Source organism: Salarias fasciatus, chromosome 20 (assembly GCF_902148845.1).
Source record: "Salarias fasciatus chromosome 20, fSalaFa1.1, whole genome shotgun sequence".
NCBI lineage: Eukaryota > Metazoa > Chordata > Actinopteri > Blenniiformes > Blenniidae > Salarias > Salarias fasciatus.
This window is the reverse complement of record NC_043764.1, coordinates 21,247,361-21,272,052: the sequence shown is the minus strand read 5'-3', so window position 1 is coordinate 21,272,052 and position 24,692 is coordinate 21,247,361. Positions and strand designations below refer to the sequence as shown.

Sequence of the window (24,692 nt, the reverse complement as noted above, 5' to 3'; positions counted from 1 at the left end):
CACTGGCGAACCGCCTTCGTGGGAAACGAACACCGCAGTCACGGACACGGTCCCGGACTGCGGTGTTATGTCCCGCCGTGCCTTCATTCCAGGAGAACGTGCGGAAAGATTGGGGTACGCCGTTCACCGCCAAGGGCGTGGTGAAAGGCTACCGCGAATATTCCTGCGTGGACGGCTGGCCGCCGGTCCCCGGAGTGCCTGCAATAGAGGACTCCGTGAGACTGTGCCTTCTCCCCAAGTCCTCTGCCTGGCCGGGTCTGAAAACCCATGCTGCCATCTGAGAGAGACAGGCGCATGGCGACCTTCCTGGATTGTGGATGCGGCTGCAATCAAGTATTCGCCCTGGCTAACAACATGACCATCCTGCTGGACTCTGTGGATAAGATCTGCCACAAGAGGTCCCAGCTCACTCCAGATGACATCGAGGAAATCCAGAACGCGGCCGAGGTCCTCATGCGGATGTGCACTCACCCCGCATTTGCAGCCTCACCGTGAGCCGTGGGGTTGGAACTGGACTCGCTCTCCATGACGGCCCGCCTCTCCGAGGAGAGACGAACCTCCCTGCTCTCGGCCTTGAGGTCTGTTATGACCACGCCCCTGGTCAGGGTCCGATTGATCAGAACTGTCCTGAATTTGATGGCTGCTGCCCACCCAGTGGTTCGGTTGGGCCTCCTGCACATGCGCAGGCTGCAACGGTAGTTCGCACGCCGCCGCTGCATGGGGGCGCGGGACGGTCACTGCGGTGGGCGGTGCTTGGGATTCCACTCCCATTCACATCAATGTGCTGGAAATGACTGCGGTGCAGAAGGTTCTGCTCCATTTGTAGGCCAGGCTGGAGGACAGTCACGTACTTGTCAGGTTGGACAACACCACAGGCAGGGGGTACCTGAACAGGCAGGGGGGCACTCGGTCTCCTCTTCTTCACCGCAAAGCGGCGGAGATCCTCCTGTGGGCGGACCGGCACCTCGCTTCTCTCAGAGCGCGACACGTGCCCTGGGTTCTCAACGTCGGTGCGAACAGGATGTCCCGGGGAGGCCCACTCTACGATGAGTGGGGCTTGTCCCCGTGGGTCGCAGCCCAGCTTTGGCGCCGGTTCAGACGCCCAGTGGCAGACCTTTTCGTCAGTGCAGAGAATGCACAGTGCCCACTCTGGTTCTCGTTCAGGTTGTCAGACGGACCCCCTCTAGGGGTAGACGCCTTTGCACACAGGAACTGGCCTCTGAGCCTCCTGTATGCTTTCCCTTCGGCCCACCTCTTGACCCCGCTACTGCGCCGGGTGAGGGTGCACAGTCTCCCCGTGATTGTGGTGGCTCCGGACACCCCGAGTGCGCAGTTGTTCAGTTGGCGGTCGGGGACCCGTGGCCAATTCCCGAAGGGCCTGACGCGCTGCTGCAAGCAGGGGGCGCCCTTCATTCTTGCCCCTTCCTGGGCGGAAGGCTCCTGGTTTGGTGGCTGAGCGGGTGAGGCTAGTGGAACTTGATCTCCCCCCAGCGGTGGTGTCCACCATCCAGAATGCCAGGGCCCCCTCTACTGTCAAGGCCTACAGGTCTCGGTGGCAGCTCTTCACATCGTGGTGCTCAGAGAGGGGCTTGGACCCGGTCTCCTGTGCCATCGGCGGAGTTTTGGAGTTCCTTCAGACCCTGCTGGACAACGGCCGCGCTGCATCCCTCTTGCGGTGTTTGCATCGGCTATCGCGGTGGGTCATGGCGGCTTCGGCCGCTTCTCGGCGCGCAGCCATCCGCTTGTGACGCGGTTTCTGCGCGGGGCGTGTCGGCTTCGGCCACCCCCCAGGCATGTGGTCTCTTCGTGGGACCTCTACATTGTGTTGGAGGGTCTTAAGGGACACCCCTTGGAGCCTTTGGAGCAGGCAGAGGACCGCTTTCTCTCCTTCAAGGCCGCCATCATGTTAGCGCTAGCATCCGCCAAGAGAGTTGGGGATCTCTGCACTTTGTCGGTCCACCCATCCTGCATGGTGTTCAGCGAGGATGGGGGACTCCTACATTTCTGGCCTAACCCGGCTTTTCATCCCAAGGTGATCACTTTGGACTTCTGGTCGCAAGTAATCAGGGTCAGGATGCTCACCTCCATGCCTGGCTCATCTGGGGACGACCCACGGCTGGGGTTGTTGTGCCCGGTCAGGGCTCTGCGTCTTTATATCCAGCGTACAGCTGGCTTTCGCACCACGGACCAGCTGTTTGTGAGGTATGGAGCCCGGGGGCGTGGATCCCTGCTGACCTCTCAGCGTCTCGCCCACTGGGTGGGGGGCGCTATTGCAGCTGCCTATGAGGCGCAGAATCTCTCACCGCCGCCGGTGATTCGTGCTCATTCCACACGGCGTGTGGCTGCCTCTGCGGCCCTGTGCAGGGGTGTCACAGTGGGTGACATCTGCCAGGCTGCCTCCTGGGCCTCTGCGTCCACCTTTGTGCGCTTATATCTGTTGGATATGTGCACAGACTCTGTGGCCATGTCGGTTTTTAGTGCGAACAGGGGTTCGGTCGCTTAACCATTTCTTTCCTCTGGCCTGTCTCCACGTCCCTGGGGGGGCCGCGGTCCGGGGCTTTCCTGCCTGTCACTCGGCTGTGCCACGGCCGGCGTGTGTGTGTCGCTGTGGTGATGCTTGTTCACGTCGCGGGCTGTGCTTGGCACATGGATGCCCGCCTCGTTCTTCGGGAGTTCTACGATCATTCTGGACGTACGCTTTGTTATTTCCGTCCTATGCACCAATCCTGTCAGCGTGCCAGCTGGGAGTACATTCATCCCTACAGCCTTTGCCTTTGGTGAGTACCCCTTAGCGAAGCCCGTAGGCAGGCTAAGCACTTATGATGTAGAATTAGTAGTTACTGGACGTAACTCCAGTTCAACGAATAAGTGCGTGCCCGCCTACCTGCTGGCCCAGCTGTCTGCTTCCTTACTTTTCGTCAGAAGAAGGATTTGCAGTAGGCCCCTTGAGGTTATATACCGTCTGCGGGGGGGCGTGGCGCTGTGCCATCGCGCGTAGGGGATTGGTGCGTCAAGCTTCCTTTTTGTCTCAGTGATTGGTCGAGAGGACTGAGGTCCCCTTAGCAAAGCCCGTAGGCGGGCACGCACTTATTTGTAGAACTGGAGTTGCGTCCAGTAACTACTAATTTCATGAGCAAGCATAAGCAACTGTGGAAAGGAGAAACTCCCTTTAAAATGGAAGAAACTTTTGCAGAAGCAGACTCAGAAGTGGCAGGATGCACGATGGCCTTCCTGTGTGGTTTGGACATCCTCTGTTAGTGATTTTTTTATTTACAGTGAAGGCATCACCTCACAGCCCAAAGACATGCATGAATTTGAGTGTGTGCTACATGTGTCTGTGTTGAACTGGTGACCTGTCCTGAATATATACTGTATTCGACCAATCATCAGCTGGGATCAACGTTTCCTCAAAATGACAAAAGATGATTTATTTGAGATGGTCTAACTTTATTTCGACATGGTCCAGTATTTATTTTGTATTTGTCCTGACAAATGAGAATATCTATTTATCGAATTTACAGTTTTCCATGCCAGTTAGCCAAACTGATTTATTTTAAACGTAATTCAAGGTTTCATAACAAAAAGCACTGTAGTCTGATTTCTTGGACAGTTAAGCCATCAACATACTTTTAAGGCTTCGGTTTCCTCAAGTGGAACATGTTGGGTTTTACAGAGAATATATTAATAGTGCAGACTACAGTTTCCAGAGCTCTTTTGAACTGTGGATGAACTGTTGTTGCTCAGACTTGGAAAAGGACACTGTTCTGGTAAAAATCAGCTTCAGAGTCTTCAATGTTGTCAATCTAAGTTTAATGTTTTAGCTCTCAGCCCAAACCTGAAGATCTGGTAAATCCCCTTCTGCATGCTGTGTATTTTGCCTTTTTTTAAACTGGGCCTGTTGTCAGCTGGTGCTGCATATTATCTGTGTCTCTTTTTTTATTTTAGTATTTGCGTTTTATATTTCCTCATTCCATGTCTGTGTCTAATTCTCTTAGCTGGTGTTTTTATGGTTGTGCACTACTAAGGTAAATTAATCCACCCTCAGATGCATTGCAGAGATTCACATTACTGATATTCCATGGCATGTGATTCACCTGATCGGTGGGTTGAAGAATAAAACTAAAGTTTTAATTGTGAAACAGCTTTATTTTTTATTACAGTAAAATGCAGAGCAATGCAGCAGGTACACAACCACTTCAACCATAACGTCATCCAGAGAGAAGCAAGGCGTCTTCAGTTTCTTCACTCTGTAGGGGAGAAAGACGCGCAGATGTATCCTTCATCTGTCTTTAAAAATGTATTTAAAATGTTATCTGCTGACCTCTGACACTGAGGACGGTGGTGCATTCGGCTCGTCCCAGACTGTTCTCGGCGGTGATGGTGTACTCGCCCATGTCTTTGGGACGCACCCGGAGGATTAACATGGAGCAGACTCCGCAGGTGTTGGAGATGTAATAGTTGGTATTGGTGTTTATGCTGATGTGATTTCGATACCACGTGATTCGAGGTGCGGGGTTCCCCTTCACCGCGCAGCTCATATAACATTCGTAACCTTTGGGCGCCGTGTGAAGCTTCAGGGGGACAATGAAGGTCGGCGCACACTGCAAATCACAGTCCTTCCTGATGGGTAAACTTACTACAAACTTTTCTACAAAAGAGGAGACACCATGAGATAATCATTCTGCTAGAAACAGCAAAACAAGTTGTGACTTTAAATTGATTCAAAATGTTCACACACACCTTTTTTCTTCTGCACTCCCCAGGTGGACGACTCTGAGGGTGCAGATACACCCATGTCGTTTTTGGCATAGACCCGGAAGTGGTACTCCCTCCCATGCACGATGTTGCAGATGGTGAACTTGTTATTGAAGAGTCTGTCAGCCACGGTGGTCCATGTGCGTTTGGTGGAGTCCAGTTTGGACACTAAGTAGTGGAGCCGATCGTCACGCTTCTCGTCAGGAGAAGGTTCCCAGATCACCGTCACGGTATCGGGCACGTTTTCCTCCAGCTCCACCGGCCCCGGAGGCTTTGGGTCATCTACCAACAGAGATATTTATTTCTTAAATATTGCAATAAAGAATCACAATCGCTTCAGAACCACCACAGTGCTGCTCACTGTCTTGGCCTCAGGTTTACCTGTGACCCTGACCTCCGTACTGAATGTTTCCTGTCCCACAAGGTTCTTCACCAGGACGGAGTAGATGCCTGAGTCGGAGCGCTCGGAAGAGGGAATCAACATCTGGGACGAGCCGTCGGAGTTACTGACTGTGACGCGCTTCGTCACCGGCGCGTTGTCCTTCAGCCATGTGATGTGTGGCCGCGGGGAAGCCTTCCAAGAGACACACGTTACAGTGTATAACCTGTTTTGAGCCTCTTTCATGTTTCATGATGCAAACTCCAGCTCACCTCAAAGTTTACTGTGATCCTGACACTGTTTCCTGCCCGCACCACCATAAAACTCTTCATCCTTTTGTTTGTGAACTTTGGCCTCACTTAGATAATGAAAAAATCATTACAAAAGTGGTTTGAGACTTTATTAAACTTGATGAGAAAACAGATAATTTTATTGCCATAATTAGAACTAATCTAATTATAATTAAAGAGTATTTTTATTTTGGTAGAATTATTGACGTACCAGGTAAAGGCATTGCCAGGACATAGTTGGGCAGCTCCTCAGGAGCACTCTCTCCTCCGTCGTTGACGGCAATCACTCTCACCCAGTACATGTCCATGGACTTCAGGCCCTTCGCGCTGAAGGAGGTCAGGATCATGGGGGTGCTGTTGCAGCGAGACCATTCGAGACAATCAGCCTTCCGGATCTCAACAAAGTATCCTCTGGCTTCATCCTGTATGCCGGGTTTGTCCTCAGGTTTGGTCCACGTCAGGACCATGTGTGTGTAGGACGTTTCCACTACTTTCAGGCCAAAAACTTTACCAGGAGGCTCTGGAAGAAGACAATTACCAGTGATCCTAAGTTTATTCAACTTTAAACATGATCATTATCAATTGTAGATGCCTGAAATAACTAGAAGAGGCCTGTATGTTTATACTTTGGACTTTTGTTCATTGTATGTGTGAAATATGGGAAAAAGCTGCAGGACTCACTCTTTGGATCTCGAGCAAAAACAAACTCGGAGGGGTTGCTGGATTCTCCAGGTCCTGAGAGATTTATGGCAGTGACTCTGAATTCATACTCCATACCTGCCACAACATCCTTCACTGCATATTTTTTTTCTTGAAGGATGTTCAGAGGAGGAACAGAAACATAACAGCACTTCTATTACCTGCACATATCCATCCCTGTTAGATCAATTTTAATATGTACATCCAAAATCTACCTTTAATAACTTCGTCCAAGGCATTGACCACTGTCCACAGATTACTGCCCTTCTTCCGTTTTTCCAAAATGTAGCCGAGGATCCGTGAGCCTCCTGTGTTGCTCGGTGTAGTCCATGCAAGGTTTATGCAGTCATCAAAAGCGCTGATCACCTTCGGGGGAGCAGGAGGGCCGGGAAAAGCTGAGGAGGCCATAAACACAACACGGTCAGGTTTGCCTTCTTTATTGCTGTGCATTGTGACACCCTTTTTCAATCATGGATTAAGATAATGAAAATACATCAAGCAATAGAATGTTTCAGTTGAGGATTCCAATGCTGTGGATTTTGGGCATTATAATTATATTTTTTGGGGGATTTTGCATGTATTTCATATTCAGTACATGAATATTATTGTAATCACCTCAAAGTCAACTCAAAGTGATTCATCATCAGTAAGCCAAGTCAAAACTTTCCCATAAAAACAAACATTTTACTAAAGTTAATTATGAATTAATTTATTTACATTTTTGATTTTTTTCCATCACAAATTATAATGAGAATGGATTATAGTTACGGGTTGTTGATCATACGAAATAATATATGTTTATTCTAACAAATCCTGGCTAATTAGAATGATTATTATTTGTACTTCAAAAGACGTGGTGAAAAAATGACTAATGGAGCTTCAGAGCAGATAGAAAGTGAAGGACAGCAGGGGGCAGTAAAGACTTTTTCTTGCAGCAGAAACAGAAACCGACTGATGATTCCAGTCATGAAGATCAGCTGCTTCAGTTTCAGCATCACTCTGACTCTTTTATATAAACCGAGCTGAGTTTTAGGCGTGAGTATAACAGCTGAGCCTTCGAGAAGTGAGCTGCTTTTTTTTCTTTCTTTCTGAAAATGCATAGACGGAAGTGTGAAAGTTAAAGAGAAACAGTAACATATCTGCTGTATTCAGATCCAATCGGGCCAAAAATACAAAGTCTAGAATGGTATTTTTTGGACAAATAATGAGGTTTACCATCCAGTAACACGTTTGTTAAGTATTGATGGATTCATGTCATGCTGAAGACATTTATTTTGAACTGAAGAGGGAAACTGGAGTGAAAATCCACACAGAAAACATGAAAACTGCTGTGAAGGGATCTTCTGTGCCACTGTCCACTCAGGTGACTGAGGAGTCACCTGTGACAGGTAGTCAAGCAAATACAATGAGAAAGAAAATCCTGTACACAACTACGGCAATATTAGAGTCACTAATTTATCCTCAAATGCGTGTTTGTGGACTGTGAAAGGAAACCGGAGTACCTGGAGAAAATGGAAAACACACAGGAAAACTGCAGAGAGAAAAGCCAGAATCGAACTGAGAACCCCTGCTGTGGGCACAAGAGCAAACCACCACACCCACTGACTTCGACAAGAAACCAGATCTGCAAACAGTAAGTGAACCTTTTTGTCCATGTGGCATGTTTTTTTTTTTCTTCTGCTTTAGTTTTGCTGAGCTCTGCTGTGGGAGTCTGTGCTTGATGTGACCTTTTTAAACTCTTGGCTTTCATATTAGGCCTGTATATCTGACGCTTTCTCTCTGATCGCAGCCTGGTATCGTGGGTAAACAAGTCTCCTTCAGATTGTATTTGCATGTAAACAGCCCTGCAGTTGTGAATTCACCTGTAGTTTAGTTTTTTGATCTGTGCATCTTTGGACTTTAGATGCTAGATAAGTCATGTAAGAATGACTCTTGCTTACCCAGAGTGCCAGCCTGCATGTCGTCCGTCTCCATCACTTCGCTCACACCCTCTGCAGTCGCTGCCCGGACGCGGTAGCAGTATCTCCGTCCGTGCTCCACGTCCGTGTCTCGGTAGCTGGCCGCGCCGGGCGTCTCCCCCAGTTTCTTCCAGGTGTTTCGTCCCACTTGCCGTCGCTCCACCGCGTAGCTGACGACGGGCGAGCCGCCGTCGTCCTTTGGAGGCCTCCACCTAAACTCAATACACGAAGCTGAACTCTCAGTCACCTCGGCTGGACCCTGGGGTGAAGTCGGCTTGTCTGAAACATAAAAAGAAAGATTGGAAAAACTTCTAACTGCTTATGTGGGGGGATGAATGAGGATTTTACCTTTAAGGCAGTTGTGTACTCACTGAGAGATAATTACAGTTTGAACGTTACAACTTTGGTGGTGTTCGGGAATGTTTTTCCCCCAAACACATCTTACAACATTTCAGTCCGACAGTGTTTTTCACATTGTAGCGCATCAGTTTGAGATTCTGCATTGGTAAATGAAGACTCGGATCTGTCCAGGCACAGATGGTTAGTGAAATAAGGCACACTGATAAAGGGAAAGAGCGGTCTGATTTGCACCAATATGTGCATGTGCATTAAGGCATTGAAGCAATCTGTTGTTTTCTGTTCCTTAAATTACAAAAACAAAGTAGTTCCTGCACAGCTTACTGCACAGAATCACATCTGACGATTAGAAGTTTAAGTTGAGTTTAATTTGCAGTTGATGATTTACTTTGAATTAGTGTGACAGAAATAGCGGTTTCTCTCTCTTTGCTCCGCTCACCGAGCACATTGAGCTGAGAGACGGCCTCGGTGAAGCCGTGTTCGTTCTTCAGCTTGAGTTTGATCTCTCCCGTGTCCTTCCTGTGGCACCGGCTCAGCAGTAAGCGGGTGTGACCGCAGGACTTCTCGATCTTCGTGCTGGCGTCATCGAGCAGCTCCTCTCCTTCTCTGTACCACTGGATCTTTATTGGCTTGAAGCCAACGAAGTTGGCTTTGAAGATGGCGTGGTGCCCCGTTTTGACTGTCACAGGCTCGGTGAAAGCTGTGAGGTCTTCGAGGTTAATCCTGGGCGGATCTGGAAAAAAACGAAGACTCCAGTTAGACTTATTTAAATGCTGGTGTGATCTTGATCTGTTGTTTTAATCAGTGGTAAAGTATTGCTGTTTGACTAAAATGATTTCTTTTAAACGCTTACCTGTTTATCCCAAATACACTGCATCCACTTTTTTCAGTAAAATGTTACTAATTTTTAATCCACATTAAAGTTGCATCCATTATATCATCATGACTGCTGGACGAGCTCCCTTGCCTTGACGTACCCTTTTTTACAGAGTGATTAAAATCCTCCTCCTGAACATGACACACACACCACTGTTGCACTTTGAACTTTTAGGCATTACTGGACCAAATCTGCAGAGGTCATCGCTTTAACTTGTTTGTTGGTGAATGGAGTCTTGTTTGAACTCAGTTATAGGTGAGTGGTTAGCAACACAGATGTGCTGTCTCGCCTGATTAAAATGGTTTTTAGCTTAAAAGTGAAAACTGTGCCTGTATTTGCATAGAACGGCAGGTTGAAGGTGTTTTATGTATTGTTGAAGTTGCAGTCATTGTGATGACAGATTTTCATGTCTGGCATTGTGATTGCACTGAAGTTTGAGCGACGAAGGTAATTCAGCTTTTTTTTCTTTTATTTAATCAAAAATTCTTCACTAAAGTTTTCAAACCTTTGACGTTGACCATCGCCTCTGTTTTCCGACCGTCTGCCTCAAAACGGTATTTTCCAGAGTGCTCTTCTGTACACCTGAGTATGACGAGCGTGTGGACCGAACCATCTTTACTTACAGAGAAACTGTCGTCTGGAACTATCTGTTCGGGAACAAAGACACACACTTTAACGTCTAATCTCCTCTCCATTCCAGAAATTGCTCTTTGCAGACTTTCTGTTGAGGCACACGGTGTTTGTCGTCTTTTTGAGACCGGCTCGGTCGGACTAACCTGTTTGCCGTCTCTGAACCAGACGCCGTCGCAGTCCTCGCTGCTGAGCCTGCACGTTAACTCGGCGCTCTCGCTGATGATGGCATTCACATCAGACAAGCCAGAGATGAAGTGAACCCCCGGATCTGAGAGCAGACAGCAGTTAGTTGCATTTCATAACTCATCTCAGATATTCTCCTTATGCTCTTTGTCACTTTTTAGAAACTTGTTTGAGGTGATTTTTGTTCCCCCTCGGTTCTGTGAGTATCTGGAAAATCGACTCATTTCCCGGCCAAATACACATCTGTCAGGGATATTAATGTCTAATGGAGGGGGAGGATGAGCAAAGAACTCAGCTTTGCCTTGTAGCCCTACTTCTGGGGAAACCCCCTGCTGTGACAAAATAGCGTATCAACACTGAACAATGAGGAACGGGATAAACAACATGACGGGGTAATTGTGAATCAAGTGTTGACAAGAGCTAAACAAACTGTGGTGTCAGTCCTGGAGGAGTTGGCTGAAATGGAGCTAAATCATTTATTTAGCTCTCTCTGAATGGAATTGTGACTCTTATGATGCATACAAGTCTGTATTTAGAATTTTAATGATGCTTGTGTTTGTCTCTCCTTTTAGTTTTCTTTAATTAAAATCAATACATTCCCAAAGTAAACTGAAAAGTATGTGCATTATACATACCAGAAGTGTACAAAGTGTTCTCTCATAAGAGAAACCAGGCAATTATTATTTTAATTAGGCTTTCAGTTCGTGTCACATGCATTAATTTTCTCTAATCCTCAAGCCACAAAAAAAGTCTGCAGTATACTATGGTTATGAATGTGAAGTTAAGATTATTAAACTACTGCTGCATGTTTAAAGGTGTAGTACGAACTTTAACTCACCAATCACAGCATCTTCAACCAGCGGGCCTTTTCTCTTACTCTTTTTCTTACGTGATGAAGACTTTTTGGCATCTTCAGCGTCATTTCCATTCTGATCATCAGGATCCTTACTTTTACCTTTGGTTTAAAAAAAAAAAACCCAAAAAACATCTCTTTGCTTTTGTCACAGTTTTTCAAACTCATTTCAAATGTCACTTTTAGTCTCAGATGGTCAATAGACTCTTTGGAAAATGCAGTAATTCACAACTAATGGGCAACTCTAAATATAAAGTCAAATCGTCTACTGTTAAAGTTCAGAAAATTAGATTTGAAATATATTTATTCATATCTTCTTATCAGAAGATATCAAGTTCTTATCAGAACTTAAGTCATGTCACAGTTCTTGTTACTTCATGGCACAAAAGATCGAATAAATACCCCTCTCTGGTTTGGTACCTTTCGTTGATTTCTTCAGCTCTTTTCCTGACTTTGAGCGACTTTTCTTTTTGAGCTGACCTGGAGCATCCTGATTCTCTTCACTCGCATTTCCTTCATTGTCACTCTCTTGGTCATTCGAATCTGTGTTGAAGGGGAAGTTTAGAGAAAACACACAACTTAAAACCTTTTTTAAAAACTTTTTTTTTAAAACACTACAGCATGCAGTTTGATATGGAAAACAACAACAACAGAAAATTAATGATGAAACAAATAAACCAGCTGTGATTTTTTAGAAGCCTCAGTAAAGACTGCTTTACAGTAATGGACCCTACTGAGGTTAAACTTATGAATTACTTCATTTACACCCTGCTGAGAAATTCGACTTAAAAATCAAATCGAATGCTGCTGTTAAACAAGTTCATCAAACTTTATGTGGATGATGAGAATCTGTCCACTCATTAGAGAAAACAAGTTATCAATCACTTATAACTGATATTCTGTAGTGAGGAGAATTAACCACACAAGATAATGAAATAAATATCCAGTATAGTTTCTTACCTTTGACTGCTTTGTTTTTCTTTTTGCTTGACTTTGATTTACTTTTCGGCTGGGCCTGGCCTGCAGTGTCCTGATCTCCCTCCTCCTCCTCCTCGTCTTCTTCCTCGTCTTCATCATCTTCTTCCTCTTCATCTTCCTCCTCCTCCTCTTCCTCCTCTTCATCTTCCTCCTCCTCCTCCTCTTCCCCCTCACTGGCTTCGTTATCGCCTTTATGTTTGTTTGGATCTGTGTTCAGGCATTAGATTTTAGTTGAAATACAATTGGGCTTTAATGACGAATACAGTTTTGATATCTGTTCCAACAGGTGGTCCCATCTTTGACATGTCAAAACAATGTTTTTTGTGAAACAGTTATTGATTTAAAGTTAATCAGAATAATTTGTGCTTTCTGCAAAAACAATCACTGTAAGCAATCAACACTTTGCATGAAAAGGCTGATTTATTCCTGCTGTACAAGTTTCTGTAACTTCATGCAGATGATGTCCTTTTCTACTCATTAGAAAATAAGTTGTAGAATAACTAACTCAATTTGCAGTAAAGTACCTTTAACTGCTTTCTTTTGTTTTGTGCTTGGCTTTGAGGGACTTTTGTTTTTGGCCTGGCCTGTAGCAGCTTGATCCGCTCCACCTTCACTGACTTCACTTCCTTGTTTGTTTGGATCTGTGTTCAAACAGCAGGTTTGTTGAAATTAGCACAACTTAAACACATTAGACTGTAGCAATTTTATCAATACCATTGATTGCAGTTTTCTGCCTATATCCTCCAACAAGACATCCAATCAGTTGACAAATATACACATAAGATTAAAGTACAGAAGCGTCTCTCACCTCTGAGTGCTTTCTTTTGTTTCTTGCTCATCTTTAAAATACTGTTGTTTCTGACTTGGCCTGAAGCATCTTCATCCTCTTCACCTTCACTCCCTTCACTTCCTTGTTGGTTTGGATCTGTGTTAAAGCAATTAGTTGGCACAAACATACAACTAAATTACATTTTCATCATTTCATCAACACTGTTTATTGCTGTTTTCTACATATATGTTCCAACAAGATGTCCCATTATTTCATTACTGTCTGAATATTTGATGAAGTTGACCATTACACACATACAACTTCCTGCAGTAAAGTACTCACTATGTTTTCTTACCACTCAGAGCTTTCTTTTGTTTTTTGCTTGACTTTGGGTGATTTTTCTGTCGGACCTGTCCAGCAGTGCCCTCCTCTTCCTCTGCAGCCTCGCATCCTTCGTTATCACTTCTTTGTTGGTTTGGGTCTGTGTGTTGGCCACAGAGAGTTTGTGAAACACACACAACTTAACACATTGGATTTTTAACGGAGTTACAACACTGTTGCATCGAACTTGACAAGTTGTCCGGAAGAAGTTGCAGAACTTGGATTTATTTACAAAAAAAATGGGAACACTGCAACTCATGAAGCTGCGATATGATAAAGAATTAGAAGATATAATTCATGCGAAAATGAGAGCGAGAAGTTATTTACTATCGCTCATCTGGAAGCTTTATTTTTGGCCCTTGGACGCATGTGTTTTTCTTTGTGTCCTTCATGTTAAAGCGACTGAATGTCTTTGATCTGAGGCAAAAAGCCAAAGAGTCACTGGAAGCTTCATCTCCTCGGGCAATGACTGCATTGCCATTAATGTGTGTGTGTGTGTCTGTGTGTGTGTGTCTCCAGGCCCAAATCCAAAATATAAGCTTTATATAAAAGCCACAGAAAAAATAAAAAAAAGCCCATAGGAATAATGCAGCATCATTAACAAATGATGAATTTAAATGCCTCATGAACTAGTCCTTCCTCAGTGTTATTGAAGAAAGTTCCTGTACTTTAATGACTACAGTTAAGCTATTTCAGAACTTTGTCAAGCTTTAAAACTACATCACACCAGTCAAAGAATCCTTGGTTTAAAAAAAAAAAAAAAAAAAGGTTTTCAGTTTCTTTTTTTTAACAATGTGCTCACTTTCAGTTGCCTTCAAGGTCCTCGGGGAGGCTGTTCCACGGCCGTGGACCATAACAATAAAAGCAGCTTCGCTGTAGGTTTTTTTTTTTTCCTCTTTCCTCAAAACAAGACCGTCCAAAGCTTTAAAAACCAATAAGGGAATCTTCAAATCGATTGTGGTATACAGGTGGCCATTGCAGAGACCTTAAGCTCTTCGTAATATACACTCTCTTCCCCCCCATCAGCAGATGTGCGGCAGATTTTTATCATTACTGAACTTTGTTGTTCTGAGTTAGACTAGAAAGAAGCACATTACAATAATATACTGGATAATAAGTAATAAAAGTAGCAATTAAATTTGTTTTTGGTTAAAATGGTCACACTGGCAATATTCTGTTTGTATCAGAACCAGTGATCAGCGGCTCGGTAGTGGAACTAATATAGAGCTTTGGGGCACACCATAATTCAATTTAGACACTCCAGATAAGCAATCATCTGTACTTTACTGTTGCTGTTGTCAGTAGATTAAACAGTAACTATTATGAGAAAAGCTACTATGTGGGTAAATTACTTAATGTTTGCAAAAGTTTGTCAAAAGAAATGAAAAATCTTCAACAATGTATTTACTGTTTAATGGCAATAAATGGTATCTTCCGTCTGCAGTGTGGAGTATCTCATGGTTAAAACGTAAACTCTGGTTTTCTTACCAGATGCGTCTTTCCAGTGTACCTTCTTTGGCTTCTTTTGGTGTTTGGAGGAGTTAGTGAAGTTTTTATTTTTATTCAGATCAGTGCCTTCATGTCCACTCCTGGTTGAAATTTGAGGCTCATCATTGTCTTCATCGTCCTCATCTTCATAATCATCATCTTCATCTTCATCATCAGACTCTGGAAGACATAGCACACACTACAAATTCAACACTCTGCTCTTTTTCAGTACGTAGTTAACATTATTTTAATAGCTACATGTTGTTAATCACCACTGTCTTTTCCTCCTGACAGTCGGCCGTGTTTGATGCATCTTGAATTGTTGTCACGTCCAATGAAAACCCCATTTTCCTCAAGAAGGTCTTCATCTTTTGCATCTGTGGCAGGTCAGATAAACACAAATATTTAAGCTGAAAAGTCAGGGCTATTCGGAGGTAAAGTAGTTTCATATATATATATATATATATATATATAACAGAACAAGTCCTGGAGGGTCTTTGTCCTGGATGTCTGAGGTTTCTCTGTGCTGCAACACACCTTACTGCTATGAGGGTTTCTCTTCTTAACTGACTGTGGTGCGTTGAAGCAGCAAGACATCTAAAACATGGAGAACATGAGTTCTCCAGGACCAGGGTTGGATTTCAGTTTTAACTCTGAATGTTTCGTATGTATACAGCAGGACTACGAAACCTCAATGAGTGGCGACATGAACAGTATGATCACAGCACTTTCCACACAGGGTCAGATTTATTGTAAACAAAGAAGGCGAGTTTATAGCAAACTGCATATTTTTATAGCCAGCCAGCTGTGACAAAAGTGAATCCATGTGAGTATCAGCAAGTTTTTATGGTTTGCATCATAAAAACTAATTTTATCTACATGGATAACGCCCCCGCAGTGCTGGCAGTGTGAGTGCTTCTTAAACTTATAGTATTTACCTGTTATGGCGTCTAAATCCGATCGATTGTGTTTTTTGCGGTTCCTGTTCTTAGGACCGTGTTCTCTTAATGTCTCCACACTCCCTGCAGTGTCCGATTTCACTCCCGTGCCATCTCCTTTTCCTTTTTCCTCTCTTCTCCTCCCCTCGGTGCCCACAGGCTGACACAGGGCGTCAGGCTTATCTTTAACGGCTCTGGCGGTTTTACCCCGTCCGGCGGCTTCGGTTATTTCACTTTCTCCTCCACCGGTGGTTAATGCCATTTCTCCTTTCACTTGTCCTCCAGCATGTTTTGCTTTTACGGCCGCTAAAATCTTTTCCATCTCCTCTCGATTTTTCATTTGCTGCTCTCTGGCCACTTTTTCAATATCAGCGAGGGCTCCAACCGCGAGCGTGGTTTTATGGGCTATCTTCTTACCGCCAGAGGCGAGATTGCTTTCAGCTTTGAGGTTAAGGGGTACAACATACATGACACGGCGGTTCATAAACATCATCACTCATACTCATGGCAATACTTAGGAGCATTCTGATACATGATGACAGATTGTGTTTATATGGAACTGTGAGTTGTTACCTTCTACCACTAGCCAGGCACTGCAGGATGTACCACCAGCCACAGCTGAGTAGATACCAGTATCCAACTGAACACAGTCCCTGATCAGAAGCCTGTGAATCAGTTTGTGGTCTGATGCGGTTATTTTGTATTTTTCTCCATCTTCCAGTTCGATGCCTTTGCCCAACCATGTGATTTTAGGCAGCGGGTGTGTGAGGACACACTCAAAGAGGGCGTCCTCTCGTTCTCTGGCTTTAATCTCCTGAATTTTGATGACAAAGTCCACATTGGACACTGGGAAAAAAAGTTCATGTCAGGGTCACTTTGACAGTACTTGGAGCAAAGCACATGGCGACAGCGCTGAAAAGACTGTGACAACTACTTGTACGCGTGTGTCAAAGATTCATGGGGCTTCGCGAAGCTCTCTTGATTTGAAGACGTGTCACATTTTTTTGCAACACATTTCAAAAACTTGGGTTGGAAACCATTGGCTTTGAAGACTGAAGAGCTCCATTCAGTCCCACAGCAAAGGGAAAAAAAAGACATAAAAAAAAGACACTTTTGTACACAGAGGTAAACGTAGCTGCTGCAAATAGGTGAGCAGACACAGGCTATGTGAGACAGTCCCTTTTGTTGAACCTACGTTTCAACTCGAGGAGTAGATCGTCCTCTTCAGCGTCCACTTGATGCAGTCCTCGGTTCTTGAAGCTCACCGCCATACCGTTCCCCTGACGCAGACCTGCCATGTTATTTATCAGGCCCTCAGAACCGAAATCCTGTTTTCTCCCACTTTTCTGAAGATTGTATTTCAGTGTAGCATCGTCGTCATAAGGAATTACATCATCCTGCTGGATATACAGAAGAGAAAGAGTCACTGTTGACATGCTGCATATCATGGCTAAGAAGATAATCCTTTTTTCAGTTTGTGACATTTTGTCATAACTGCTGCACAAGTCTGACATCTGACAGATTGGATTGTTTTTTTTTAAAAAAATACTGACATACCACTACTTTGGTCTTTTCAGACAGTGATTTGGAAAACTTCAATAAAGATTCTTAGCTTTCCCAAGTTTGCTGTGCATTTTTATCTGAGTGTGTTTTGGTACCATGAAGCACAGTAATCTTTTAAAGATATGGTATGTAATTTTTAAGAAATCCTCCTCAGAATTGCAGCTATTTACGGACAGGAGTTGCAAAAAAAAAAAAAAAAAAAAAAAATCAGCACATAGCAGGGTGGAGTTGATGATAGAGTGCCTCACTGCACCACCTAGCAGTACAACGCAGTATTACACCACTGACTTCGCTGCGCCCAGTTAACTAGTTGCATATGGATGCTGAATTAGTAGATACACTATTAGTTTAGTCTGTGATTTCATCACCATTTGTTTTCCGTTGTTTTCGACCGCTCACGTGTTGCATAGCGGCTTTCATAGAAATGTGACACACAGGAAAGAAACACTTGCTCGAGATGTGAGTCAGGCAGAATGAAAGAGATGAGCTCTAACAATAACTGTCCATGATTCAATATTACAAAAGACAGGTTTATGTGCAGGCCACACAGGTACAAGGCTAGTTTAATGACCTATTAATGTGTCCATCCCAGTGTTCATTTTCCAAAATAAATGCTTTCTCAATGGATCTTTATTAGTCTGATGATGCCTGATTATGTTTCTGAAATAGCTGTTTCACCAGTTTTATTCATGTGAATTATGGTTTGCTGATTGCTGCAGTGGTGATTTAAACGTGTGTGGAGAAAGCTGTCAGTTTCCGTACCTTGGACTTGTTTTGTGCCCTCTCCCTCTTCTTCTCCTCGAGTTTTTTAACCACCAAATGTAAGTCTGTAACACCGAACTCAGAACAGATGTGCTCGTAGTCTCTGCCGTCAGCATTCAGCATCGCTTCCCAGAACCTTTCATCATTTTCGCCATCTGCTTTATCTACTTTACTAGAGATAATAGGCAGATCATAAATATAACACATGTGCCAAATCAGAAGCGTTGGGTAAAATACACGTTAAAAAAAAAAAAAAAAAAAGTGGTTAAATGACTCAAAACTGATCACAGTTCTTACCTTTTCCTCAGCAGTTTTCTGAAATCTGCTGGATTTGTTGAAGCTGAAAGCATCAAATTCCGCTCAGTGAGTCACTCGCGGTGGTGACGGTATTGTGATAACTAGACAGCATCAGGATAAGTGATAGACTCTGGCTGTCTTGCATGCACTAACAAACACAAATACCACCTAAAACTGAGCAGCGCATCGGTGTCAAGAACTCACCATCAGTCACATTTAATGTCGCTGAGCAGACAGCTTTCCCATATTCGTTCACAGCGTAACATTTATATGTATCTGCATCTGCTCCAGACACATTGTGAATCTGAAAATATGACAAGTGGTTGAATTTTTTTACAAATACATGTTCATAGCAAAAGTTACATGAATAACAAATACCTGAAGGATCTTTGCTCCACTATCAGTCACTCACCTCTAGTATGTGCTCCCCTGTTGATTCTTCATATTTAGTCTTGTATTTGTCTTTGTTTGATAAACTTCCTAAGGTTCTTTTCCATGACACCTCTGGTTTGGGATCTCCTTTCACCACAGCTTTGAAGACAGCCAAGTGTCCTAAAAGACGTATGAAAGATGCTTATGGTTTATTCTAGATAAACTGTATATTAGTTTGCATTTTCTTTTTGTTGTTTATTTTGAAACTTGCAGAAACGCATCAGTTTTAGTGATCCCTTCTATTTTAAAGGAACAAACCTTCCTGTGTATTTATTGGTGTTGGTTTACACTGGAAGTCCGGGGTGCTTTTACCCTCCGGTATGTTTGTGACAAACTGGGTGATCATCACACCGGGGATCTTCGATCTTCTTCGGATCGTGGCTGAAATAAATATTGAGGAAAAAAAACAATCCAAAGACATGAATTGTGTGACGACCGGTGAATCGTGCAGTGTACCATGGGAAAAAAAAAACAAACTAATTCAATGCTGTTTGGTCAACTGCTGGTTCACTTCTGAAGACGTGGACAGATTTCTCTGCGACCAGCAGAGGTCAGGAATGTCAAACACATACACACTGTGTGTGTGTGTGTGTTTGTGTGTGTACACACACGTGCTGATAACGCACACATTTATGCTGATGAAATACATCAACCAAGCTCATTACAGTCTGTAGTTTGTAATATTAACAATATTTCTTCTTATACAAATAAAAAAAGTGTAATTAAAATATATAATTTTGCCAAGTTGATGGTATTTCTGAGATTGAGTGTGGATTGGAAAAACTAGAAATAACGCAAGAGAAGAGAATTCAGAAAGATATGAACATGCAACATACATCACTACCACATTCTCGCTTTAAAAAGAAAATAAATTAATGCACTTCATGGGTTATGTTACAATCAACAATAAGTGCTAATTATTTCCCCATTATGTTTTTGCTATTACCAATTCAAGCTAACAACCTAATGAAACAGCTGTGCCATACAATTTAAAACCCATATACCCCATTAGCTTCCTTGTTTTCGATGACAACACACCAAAAGCTAATACACACTCTCTCACTGAAAGCATCTTTGACAACATCAGGCTGAGCAGAACCTTATTATCTTCCACAAAGCCGGAAATAATGTCAGAGCTGTTGTATTAGATCACATTAGATTGTAAAATGTCCCCAATGAAGAGGCCAGAGAGAGAATTTAAACTGATCAACCATAAGATTACAGCCACTGACATGTGAAGCCAGCAGCACTGCTCATCTTTTTGTCGTAGCACCTGTTAGTGGGAGGGAGTCATGAGGCTGCAAGGGAACATTTTGTCCTCAAAGTTAATGCGCAGGAGGCAGGGAAATGGATTTGGGTGATTTTAACTAGAACTAAATCGTGATGGTTAGACAACTTGGTCAGGTTATCTCTGGCACTGCGGATCCAGCAGAGTGTCCCCTGTCTGCAGTGGCTGTTATCAAAAATGATCCAAGGATGGAAATGCGGAGAACTGGCACCCGGGTCGTGATCCACCAGGACTCCCTGATGCTATTGGTTAGTATTTCAACAGATAAATGTGTCCCAAATTAATCTTCTCTCATGCGTTATCTCTCCAGCTCCTGTAACTCACTGTGTTCCTCCCAAAGTTAAATGAATGGACTGCGCGTTAATGCGCTCAACAATTTAAAAGGAAAAAAAAAATGGTGCATGAAATCCACTCTGTGATCCTCTGCCTACATGCTTTTGCAGCCGAACATTTTCTTATCGGGCTTTGAAATGTGTAAAGATAGAGGATCACACAGGAGTCGATAAAGAACAACGTTAATCCCGGGATTAATGATTATTATGACAAGGACTGAAACGAGAGAACTGCTATCCTGTCGCATCTGTCGCTGCTCCGACAAGGTTGTAAATACATGTTTCAGGTTATCCACACAAAAGTCACACAAGACAGGCCACAGGCAAGCACGTAATTCAATAATACCTAATGTATTATCCGGCTTTTATTCCATTATGCATAAAAATGGCTGCGTCTAAGTATTCTCTCAGTACAATGCATTAGTGCTTTAACACTTTGAGGAAAATCACTCTCATTTCACCTGACTTGTTGCCAGACACCTCATTAAAATGTTGAATGTATCGGTGGACGAGGGAGAAACCTGTGGTGGGAAAAAAAAGTAAAGATCAGTCAGGATTACACGGATGAAAGCTGCGCTCTGTCTGAGACGGTCAGCAGCGAGCGTCGCAACAGATGGCCGGTGTTGGTTTACTCCTCTGAGTTCTCATGCAAGACTTTTCTTATAATATAAGGGAGATGCTGATAATTATCCCAGCAAGACAGAACAGTTCTGTGGCTTTTTTTTTTTTTTTTTTCTTCCCGGTGATATAGAGATATGGAAAAGGAGAGAGAATTAATGGAACCACTGACATAAACAGTGGCCGCAGTGGCCGGAGGGGCAGAACTCGACGGGCGTAATGTGGAAGAGGAAAGCTCACAGAAGCCAGAATAAACTGCAGCGGTGTGGAGGGGGGGGTCACAGCAAAGGGTAGCGGAGAGGCAATCTTAATCCTGGGATGTTTTCCTCTCATCCTGAGTTTATCACTGAAGCCTGAGAGAAAAGACCTTTAGTCCGGGAGCCTGTCAGCCGAGGAAAGTCCATTTCACAAAGAGCTCATGAATGTTTACAAGAAACCGTCCGCACTGTGCTGCGTGTCATGTCGTCAGGCCGAAACGTTTATATGTCTCCTTGTCAGGTCATGGGGGAGACAGTGAGTTTGTTGGAGTGTTTGTTGGCACCTTGCCAACAAAATAAATAAGTTAATAAATAAATAAATAAAAATAAGAAAGCAGCAATGAATCAATCTCATGGAACCACAGAGGTGGGAGTCCAGTTTCAGCTCTGCTTTAGCTCTGTTTTTGCTCTTTGTTGTCTCTTGAATTGGTGATTTTGTCTGTTTTTCATGGTGTTTGCAGTGAGTTGCAGATTTAGATCACCATGTGAATGTTGTACTGGACCCTGAGACTTTAGCTTTTGCATTTGAGTGTTTTAAACACATCATATCTTTATGTAACTCCATCAATGTGTCCAACCTGGAATCGTTCTCTACTTTGGGCAGAATTTGTAGAGCAAGTTTTTCAAATCTATACTTTTCTCAGTGAAACGGAGACACTTTTTATTCTGTGTTTTTGGTTTTGGTAAAGTGGGTTTATATGCGAACCGCATCAATAATTTCTGTAAGCATAAGCCTGAGTTTCATTCTCTGCAGTTTGTTTTTTTGTTTTGTGAAACAATACATCATCACCAAAGTATTTCAGGCTACAGTGAACAGTTTACACTGACTGCTGCTGTTTTTACTGGAATGAAGGTTCAACTGTTAAAGGTATATTTATATGTTAACATGAGACCTTCAGGCTCCAACAGATATTTACTGGTAGAACTATTTTTACAGTCTTTTCAAAGAAAATGCATTTTTGTTTGAGGTGTCATGAAGCTGAAATTGATGGTGTAAAGGTTCAATACAAAAATATTTTAACGGTTGATCTCAAGTGAGTCATTTTTAGAATTAATCCTAGTGCGAAAAAAATCAATTTTTACTTTACAGACTTCAGATGAGCTTATTCTTTTTCGTTTTTTTTTTTCTGTTCCTGTTCCCTTAAGGCTGCCAGGAACTACCTCTGTTTCCTCGCAATGCCAACCATGGCTGTAAAAATGCCGCGCAGTCGCACTGAGCTCGTTAAGTCGTGGGCTGCGGTGCGTGTTGATGGCGACAGATTGCAAACGCAGTCATGTGTCAAGCTTTTTCACCTCTGAAAAACAGCAGACTGTCTTTTGGAAAGTGTTCAGTGTAAATAAAAAAATATATATATACTGTGCTTAAAGTATTTAACTTCCTCTGTCTAAACAAGGCAAACTTCTATAGTGGCATTGTATCATTTTTGCCAGTCTCAGCTTTAGTTTTACTTGGTAATGCCGACATCTTCTCTCAAGAATAATTTATTATCAACTCTGACTTTTCTTGATATTGCAGAATTTAAAAAAAAAAAAAGAAAAGAAGAGGAACTGCTGTACGGTACTTTGTCTGATGGTCGACGGACCCGAGTTCTTGGTTCTTTTCCACATTTTGGCGAGACGTAATGGTCAGTGGATGACCTGCGAACAGAAAATAGGTGCAGTCATTACAGTCAGAATGATGAAGTGTTACATCGGTGCATTAAACAAACGCTGCTTAACTAAATTGTTGTACATTATTCAAAACGGTAAAGGTGGGGTGAGGTATTCTGTTTCCTGGTTACTTTAAATCAGAGCAGCAAAACATCAGCATCACCACTGTATGGGCTGCAGTAGGTTTAGGAAGTTATATACAATGTGATAAAAGATCTGTAATCATGACAGTATCTGGGATTGTGGGTTGAAATCGACGGGATTTGCAGACACGTCAATCAGAATGACAACAGAGCTGCTGTAAAGATGTATGTCAGTCTCGCTCATCACCTCCAATTCAGCGGAGAGGGACATCATTCATGTTGCCGTTGTTCACAGGTTTATGAAATCCACCTTCCCCAGTATAAGGGGTCATAAACTTACGACAGCTGAAGCCACACAGTGTGTAGGAGGCTTCAGGCTTGTTAAAGATGCTCATATACAATTTATTTTAGAAGCATAGCATCAGTAACTTTAAGTGTGACAAAGAAACGGCGACCCTTCATATTCAACTCATGAGAATGCAGGTGAGAGTCTACAAACACCGAAAGGCCAAACGGCACCGACACGACGACCCCGGGATCATTTAATCTGATTACACACAGCTGACTGATGGAACTCTGATTTCAAGATTCTTAGAAGGAATCTGAGAGTGAGATGCTCTCGAGACAACCTCGACTCACTTTTCATCAGTGACAAATACAATAACCTGACAAGTGCAGAGAGAATATGATAAGTGAGACGGAGTGGGAGTATTTTTATCTTTGTTAAAGCTGCATGCTTCATTTATCTGTTTACGTTTATAAAGTGATTTTTGCATTCAGCCTGTCAGTTAATAATTTATCATCTTTTGAGAGGGGGAGCGTGCTAAATGAATATAATACCTCAGGAACACAACAGCATCACATTTGTCTGCCATGGATCACCATGCAACACCGAGGTTAAAAATGAGTTCTTATAGAGCCAGAATTTCCTCCTGAACATCTTCTAAGGCCCTTCAGTTTTTCCACTTTCATCAATCAAACTGAACTTGCCACCCTGTCGGATCAAACAGAAGTGAGAGCTCGCTCATGAGCGGAATTTACCTTCAGTCAAACACAAGCACAAACAGAGAGGAGGGTGTTTTACCTGTCTGCCGCTCAGCGCTCACTCCCACTGAGAAGGCTGGTTTATGGCTGCGGTGTGAACCCGCTGCCTCCCGGGTTTCACTGGATATTAAATCCTTCGGGAAAACACGTTTAATTTTGCTGCCTGCAAGCTTGTGCCGAGACGGTGACTGTCAGAGAAAGGCTTCTTCTGTTGAGGCAGACGGATGCTGAAAGCCCGTGGGGTTATTATTGAGGGGGGTGGGGTGGCGGTGGAGGGGTCACTGGATGAGGTAAGGCACGGTGAATAGTCAGCAGGAGAGGGAAGGGCTACCAATGACAAGTTAGTGGTGAAGTTTGTGTCTCACTGCAGTAATTACCGATGGCAGCGTGCTCATCTTTCACAGAACAGCTGCTGACAGGAAAGTGATTGGTGAGTTCATTTCGTCTGTGTGGTCTCCGATTCGTACGGATCCCGTGTTACAGACACTACACACACACACACACACACACACACAAAGCTGTCAGAGTGAAAGAGGACGGCGGCGGTTTGTTTCAGCTTCCACTCAAGAAGCGTGTTAATTGCTAAAATGCAGTCTTATTATTTTTTTAAAGATGCAGATTAGACTTTGAGCTGTCACCACAGGCTGCGCTTTCAAACACGCGGCGTTAAAGAACGGCATAAAATCCACACAGTCAAGTCGTAGCTGGCAGGTAACGCTGCACAAGACAGTGTTGCTGTCAATTTGTGCTGTGAAGATAGCAAGTATGACTGCGAATCATGCTCTCTTTTGCTTTTTTGAGGTGAAGCAAATTCAGTTTGATTGTGGA

The 24,692-nt window shown here is 43.5% G+C and overlaps 1 protein-coding gene across 1 annotated transcript; it reads right to left on the bottom strand.

Moving 5' to 3' along the window:
- Nucleotides 1-2,499: 2,499 nt before the first annotated feature.
- LOC115408799 (immunoglobulin-like and fibronectin type III domain-containing protein 1) lies at nt 2,500-22,695 on the bottom strand. Its single transcript, XM_030119726.1, has 25 exons — nt 22,650-22,695; nt 20,674-20,733; nt 18,851-18,973; nt 18,573-18,712; nt 18,365-18,464; nt 18,161-18,203; nt 17,864-18,035; nt 16,734-16,935; nt 16,099-16,384; nt 15,539-15,972; nt 14,601-14,780; nt 11,405-11,527; nt 10,970-11,086; nt 10,092-10,216; nt 9,821-9,962; nt 8,878-9,171; nt 8,064-8,360; nt 6,339-6,518; nt 6,106-6,234; nt 5,636-5,944; nt 5,407-5,492; nt 5,137-5,329; nt 4,741-5,037; nt 4,322-4,648; nt 2,500-2,675 (listed from the first exon to the last, which is right to left on the bottom strand). Exons 1-25 carry the CDS (start codon nt 22,693-22,695, stop codon nt 2,500-2,502), a joined length of 4,581 nt encoding a protein of 1,526 aa, XP_029975586.1.
- Nucleotides 22,696-24,692: the final 1,997 nt, after the last annotated feature.